The sequence below is a fragment of the Austrofundulus limnaeus genome, unplaced genomic scaffold (assembly GCF_001266775.1).
Source record: "Austrofundulus limnaeus strain Quisiro unplaced genomic scaffold, Austrofundulus_limnaeus-1.0 Scaffold945, whole genome shotgun sequence".
NCBI lineage: Eukaryota > Metazoa > Chordata > Actinopteri > Cyprinodontiformes > Rivulidae > Austrofundulus > Austrofundulus limnaeus.
Genome location: NW_013953347.1, coordinates 96,913 through 103,986, shown reverse-complemented (window position 1 = coordinate 103,986; position 7,074 = coordinate 96,913). Strand labels below are relative to the sequence as shown.

General features: G+C 38.4%; 1 protein-coding gene across 1 annotated transcript; it reads right to left on the bottom strand.

Moving 5' to 3' along the window:
- Positions 1-4,234: 4,234 nt before the first annotated feature.
- Positions 4,235-6,777, bottom strand: LOC106533429 (CUB and zona pellucida-like domain-containing protein 1). The gene is made up of 6 exons (XM_014029713.1): positions 6,654-6,777; positions 5,841-6,028; positions 5,261-5,655; positions 5,085-5,181; positions 4,768-4,948; positions 4,235-4,492 (listed from the first exon to the last, which is right to left on the bottom strand). The coding sequence occupies exons 1-6, from the start codon at positions 6,775-6,777 to the stop codon at positions 4,356-4,358; spliced, it is 1,122 nt and encodes a 373-aa protein (XP_013885167.1). The 3' UTR covers positions 4,235-4,355.
- Between the last annotated feature and the right edge of the window lie 297 nt (positions 6,778-7,074).

Here is a 7,074-nt window from a genome sequence, read left to right as displayed (position 1 = left end):
CTTAAATATTTAGCTAGTCACCTAAATATTTAACTTAAATATTTAGCTAGTCACCTAAATATTTAACCTAAATATTTAGCTAGCAAGTTCAATATTTATCTAGCCACCTAAATATTTAACTTAAACATTTAGGTGGCTAGCTAAATATTTACTTAAATATTTAGCTAGCCACCTAAATATTTAGCTAGCAAGTTCAATATTTAGCTAGCCACCTAAATATTTAACTTAAATATTTAGCTAGCCACCTAAATATTTAGCTAGCAAGTTCAATATTTAGCTAGCCACCTAAACATTTAACTTAAATATTTAGCTAGCTACCTAAATATTTAACCTAAATATTTAGCTCAAAACTAAATATTTAAGTCACAAGTTAAATATTTATCTTGTTAACTAAATATTTAATTTGTAAGTTAAATATTTAGTTTATAAACTATGACATTTATAAATGTATGAATCAAATGATGAAAAACTGACTTTGAAAAATAAATCTGTTCTTTTTTTCTTATAAAAGGTTAAATAAAACAAAAATATTGGTGGTAAGTTTTGACTGTGTAACTTTACAAACAGCACCACATACGATTATACCATGTTTCCATCAACAGTTTTTGTTTGCATTTTGAAGAATGGCCTTAGAAAAGGTTGATGGAAACGACAAAAACTTCCTCAATTTTGCAAAAACATTGACACACTTGCTTGAGGTGGTTTTTGGATTTTCCACAAAGAGAGTTAATGGATAAAAGATGGAAACAGATTTACTGAATAAGTTCTGACATAATAAACATTTACCTCACATGATTAATCATTATCAAGTCTTCACACTTCATTCATTCACACACTGATGGTGGTAAGCTACATTGTAGCCACAGCTGCTCTGGGCCACACAGACAGAGGTGGACACATTGAYTGAACAGGGRATTGAACCAGCAACCCACCGGTTACAGGACAACTCCTCTACCACTCTGCCTCCTGCTGATGTTTTCATGGTTTGACCAAATCTGCTACAACTTCATCWTTTATCATCAGGTTTTAGTGTAAAAGACAGGAATTTATGATTCCTGCAAAGGAAGCTCAGCTTTTAACTAATGACAGGTTTCAGGTGACAAAACTGTGACAGCTTTGTATTTTCATCTGAACCTACAAGGAAGTTCATGAGTTTTAAGCATCGACCACAGAGAGTGAGGAAACCCGAACACATCGTCTCTGGGATTAGCTGGGCCGGGCCGGTTCCAGCTGAATGTCCGTCTGCACGGACGCTGAAAGACTAAACTGCTTTCAAAGGCTTCCAGAGACAAAGAACATCGACAGAGAAGAGAGGAAAGGTTTCTAATGTGGGAGCTCAGGGACAACAAGTAAATAAATATTTTAATCAGTGTTAACTTCTGAAGGAGCAACAAAAAACTGATTTCCTGATAAAAGATTAAAGTTTAATCTTCAACAAAGGTCAGCAGCAGGTGAGAGGCAGAAACAAGATCTSAGGTGTTTGTCAAGGAGCAGGAAATGGGTCCAAACTGGCTCAATATGAAGAAACATTAATCAGAAACACACAGGATAGAGATTAGGTTAGAGGAGGAAGTACAAATTAACTTTCATTTACTGAGAAAAGCAATAAAAACATCTCTGGAATCTGAAAACCTGTTATTCAGCAGAACACACGCGTGCCCTTTTGTATTTGTTTTATTTTTGAAGTATCATATCTGTTTCCTGTTCCACCTGTGTCCATGTGCAATGCATTAAACTTGATGTCTAGGMCCTCCTCTTTTGATTGACACCTCATTTGACCAACTGGGTTCAAGTTTCACCTGTCTAGGGCCAATAATTTATCAGTGGTGACCAACTTCCAGTTTTCGTCTTTCTAACTTTGATTGACTGTAAAATCGGCCAATCAGCTCCGAGCTTTGTTCTGATGCCACAGCTGTGTAGCCAATCACCGTACCTTTCTTTTAGTGTATATAAACGGGGGTGGGAACTTTGTTAGTGATGGAAGATGTCAACACACYGGAGGCGGCCATGTTTCAGCAGTGTTACTACGCTAACGCTCACAGGAAAACGTTGTTTTCCATCGTTTTTTGTCCAGTTAGCTGACGAAACCTGCTGATAAGATGAAAATATATTTGTTATTAAGTGTTTCGAGTGCTTCAAGACGTGGAAAAATGATTTTTTGTGGCCAGGAGAAGTAACTTTATTTGGATAAAAAAGACTTCCGGTCGCCATTTTGAATCGCTAATTTGGACATATTTGAGGACAAATATGCATCAAATGTGAGTAAACAAATATATTTTCGCTGCAGGTGGTTTTATAAGCTGTGTGTAATGTTAATGCTCTGAAAGATATAAGGATATATTGTTTATTTTTGTTGTTTGGCTGGTTATTGGTGGAAATTTGTCTGAAAATAGTGTTGGTGTAAATATTTATGAATATTAATATATATATTTTAATTTAATCATGCTGTGAGTAAATATGGATGGTAGAATGTGTTTTGTGGGGATTTTATCTTTAATTTGAGCTCAGAGTGAAGTCCTTGTGTTGAAATTAGAGCGTTTTAGACAAACTGTACAGTTTGGACATATAAATGAGTACAAATATGCAAATGAGACATGCTGGATTGTACTATGTCTCAAATATTCATATTTTATGCTACTGTTACCAAATTTGAACTGGTAATAGTTGAGAATTAATATTTTAGCCCAGTAAAATTTGTTTGATAATATCTCATTCCCTTCATATTTATTAGGATTGCCATGCYAATGGCAACCTATTACTGTCCACCTCTGAACTGGTCTATAACTTGGCCGAACATGAAGAATATGAAACGCCAACAGTAAGCCAGAGATGAAGGTACGAAGAAAAAAACAAAACAAAAACTTGACTATTGTTATTATACATGGTCACAGAATATGACAGCTGTCATTTATTGTGACTTCACTGTAGCTAAGGAAATAGTAAAAAAATTATTCAAAAACTATTTATACTAATTGTTTACATCATCTAGACTAGTGTCAGAAAAATAACTTTTGATCACTGACATGCTGACTGTTATTAAATTAGTACAGGGTCACATAATATGATGGCTGTTATCATGTATAGTAGTAATAATAGAAGTAGTAATAGTCAACATGCCAGTGATCAGAAGTTATTTCTTTGACATTAGAGGATGTACACAATGAGTCGAATCAGTTTATAAATAAATATTTTTACTATTTACCAACACCTCAGCGTTACACTTTTGGCGTATCATATTTTTCTTTGTGGCTATTTTCGRCCAAGTTTTGTTGTAGAAATGCAACAGCGCCCCCTCTGGTTACAATATACGACGGTCACAAAATGTGGTGTAASAACTGCAGCTCCGGCAGGTTCACAGTTGTGTCTCTCAATGCTTTGTTTGATAACAAAAACAAATAAAAGGCTCACGTTCCATAAAAGAATGCTTATCAGGTGGAGCCGTGAAAGATATTCTGTGAGATCTGATGCAGAAGTGTCACTTTTTATCAGATTTATCAGCACTCAGAGACTGTGGTCTGTTAAACATCTCAGGTATCAAACAAAAATCATTTATTTTCAAAGAGGCTGACAGGGCAGTTAAAACAGCTCACTGATAATAATAAAACTAATAAAAATAGGACAGAGTGAACTTTAACTGGTCTGGAACACACATTGGACAAACAAGGAGAAGACAAAACAGAATATAAAGAGAAAACCAACAAAAATAAAAGAAGAAAGGAAAATAAACTCACAAAAAGAAAATAATTTTTGTGTTGTTGCAGCTGTTTGGAGACTGTTGAACTCCAGAAGTTGTGAAAGTTCACCAGCTGATTACTTTTTAACTGTTTTAATAAAACGTGTCCAATCTCCAACAATTAAAGCTTTAAAAACAGGTCAGTTAGCGCTCAGAGTTTGAGCTGGTTRTGACTCTCAGCTGTAGAGGAACATCTGCTGATCACTTTTTGAGCATTATGTTAAACTCTGTCCATTGGTCCATGAGATAAATAACAGTAAATAAAAAAAAAAAATACTTTTCGTTTCAGCAAAAACGATGAAAAAACTCAAGATGCACTTTTCAGTTTAACTTTATTGTAAGACAAAAACAACCAGAAATAACCACTTGACCTGACAGATTTAGGAGGGAACCTGTTAATTATAGAGGATATATAGATTTAGAACTGAGCATTTCATCTTATAATGTTATAAAACAATAAAGTCACAGGCACTAGTTTACATCTTCAAAAATACAACCAGTTTTCAAACCACAGAAGAACTTTAATTCTTTTACTAACCTCAACCTTTGTATTTTCAGAACATGAGAATCATTAAAATCACAAACACCCTAAAAATTCCTTTAAAAAGAAGCAAACAGGAATTTATTCTGTGTCAGAGGTCGGCAGGCGTTCATATTTAGCTTTGTTCCTTCTTGATCTGTAGAGGATCACTCCACATGCCAAGAGGCAGCCCACAATGAAGACCAGGTTCAGGCCCAGGTTCAGGCCGGGCCCGGATGCTGGGATGGATGGATGGATGGATGGATGGATGGATGGATGGATGGATGGATGGATGGATAAATAAATAAAAAAGTAAATATGCAAGTAAGTAAATACATAAGTAAAAACACTACTTTGTGGAAGAACACTAAAAGCTGAATGACTGAATCTAACGAATCTGATTTGTTAAAGCTACATGAAGCAGAACATAGCTAAAAGCCAAAAGTAGCTAAATGCTACATCCCACCAGCCTACAGAAGGTATGCTTYATGACCTAACCACTCCACACACTCACCTTTGGTGTCAGAGGTCCTAGCAAGGTGCAAAGGCCCCTGGGAAATGGAGTGCGAGTTGGTCTGAGCTGAAGCTGCCCTCTTACTGAGACGATGCCCTGAGTTGGATGTGATGCAGCCCTGAGAGCACCGAGTTCCAGCAACACCAGTCTCACATAGCATGACGGAGCAGGTAATGTAGACCTGCAGACACACCGAGGAGGAGACAGCGGTTTATCTCCTAACTGTAAGGTTTTTCACATTCAAATGTATTGTTTAGGAAAACAGAGGTATCTTATACTGAGCATAGTATAAAATCTGAAATGCTGAAGGACTGCACCTCGTCATGAGTGCCGATGAACTCGAAAGTCTCCATTCCAAATCTGAACTGAGACTTGGAACTGGGGTAGATTTGTACCGTTTTGTCCCTCACACACCTGTCACACACCAGTTAGACTGAGTTAAAGACGGTTTCTCACAGTAATCAGTAAAACACAGAGGTCTTGGTCTACAGACCCATTTTCAATGATGGTGTATCTGATACGGGAGTTGGGGTTGTCGTAGGGAGTGGCCCTGCAGGACTCCACGAACAGCTCCGTGTTGGGGATGGACATGGTGGCCTCTATCTGCATGAAGATCATCTGCTTGAGGTAAACTTCCACCGGGTAGCTGCTGGGGTCCACTTGTTTTCTGAAGTTTTGGCTCTCAAAGAATTCAAACTGGAAGGTGAAAGCACCGAAGCCTTTCTCTCTGAAGGCGTACGGGTTTTTGTGCGAGAAGCCCAGAGTCAGGTTGGCTCTCTTTGGATAYGAGCAGGTGATGGCGAAATCAACATCATGGGCCCGGGTGATAACTTTATTTGGATCAGCAGATGTGATATCATTCTTAAARTAAATGTTATCGGCATCCTCCTAATGAAAACATACAGGAAAATGAATGGTAAATTTATACCTATAGTGTAGCCTATAACACAAGTTTGCTCTACTGACAAAGATGTTGGTAAAAATAGTTAAAATAGAAAAAACTAAACTAAGTCTTGTTTCTTCTATCTATGCGTAAATATTAATGACTGAGTTGTATTATTTGTGCACTGTACCTCTACACGAGTCCCACAGGTGCCCAGGGGTAAAACAGCCACCAGGTGAGTTTCATTTGAGAGTCTTGTCAGGCTGCAGGAAGGATCAGTGAAGTCATTAAGACGCAGATTGTCCTCGTTGTGTCTGATGTTGTAGGTCTTTGCTATTTCCACCGTTATTGTTGTTTCATTGCAGGTCACAACAACCTCTACACAGGAGATGATGATATTTAATCATAATCAGTTATTTAATTAGGAAAATTCACTTGGAGAATGAATTTGCAGAGAATCTACTGAAAAATATATTATGAAGAACCAAAACTTAAATAAAAATGTGAGTAAAAACGGTGCTACTATGGGAAGAATTTCTATCCGTTCATTATCTTCTGCTTATTCCGAGTTGGGTCCATCCTTACCAGATGAACCACCTCAACTGTTTKCTCTCGATGTGGAGGAACAGCACCTCTACTCTGAGTCTCTCCAGAATCACTGAACTTCTCACCCTGTCTCTAAGGGAGACAGACACCCTGCAGGGAAAACTCATTTTGACCTCCTTCATTTGCGATCTTTTTCTTTCGGTCACTACCCAAAGTTTGTGACCATAGGTAAGGGTAGGAACGTAGACTGATCAGTAAACAGAGATCTTCTCTTTACAGCTCAGCTCCCTCTGAACCACAACAGACCGATACAGAGTCTACAACGCTCCAGAAGCTGCACCGATCCGTCTACCAATCTCACGCTCCATTCTTCCCTCACTCAWGGACAAAATCCCACAACATTGAACTCCTCCGCTTGAGGCAGAACCTTACCTCCAACCTGGAGATCAATCCACACTTTTCTGACTGAGGACCATGACTTCACACTCGGCCACATCATCTGCAAACAGCAGAGCTGGAATCCTGAGACCACCAAACCGGACTCCCTCCGCCCCCTGGCAGCACCGAGAACTTTTGTCCATGTAAGTTCTGAACAGAATCAGTGTCAACAGGCRGCCTTRGAGTCCATCTTCCACCATGAAGGGKTCGCACTTACTACCAGAAATGTGAACCAAACTCTAACAAAGCTTGTGTAAGAACTGRATGACCTGTAACAACGGATCCACAATCAGTCACCACCACAATGCTCACTGAGCATCTCTCGCAGTGTACCTCAAGGAACATGGTCGAATGCCTTCTCCAAGTCCACAAAACACATGTAGACTGGATTAGCAAAATTCCATGACCTCTGGAGGACCCTGGTGAGGGTAAAGAGTTGG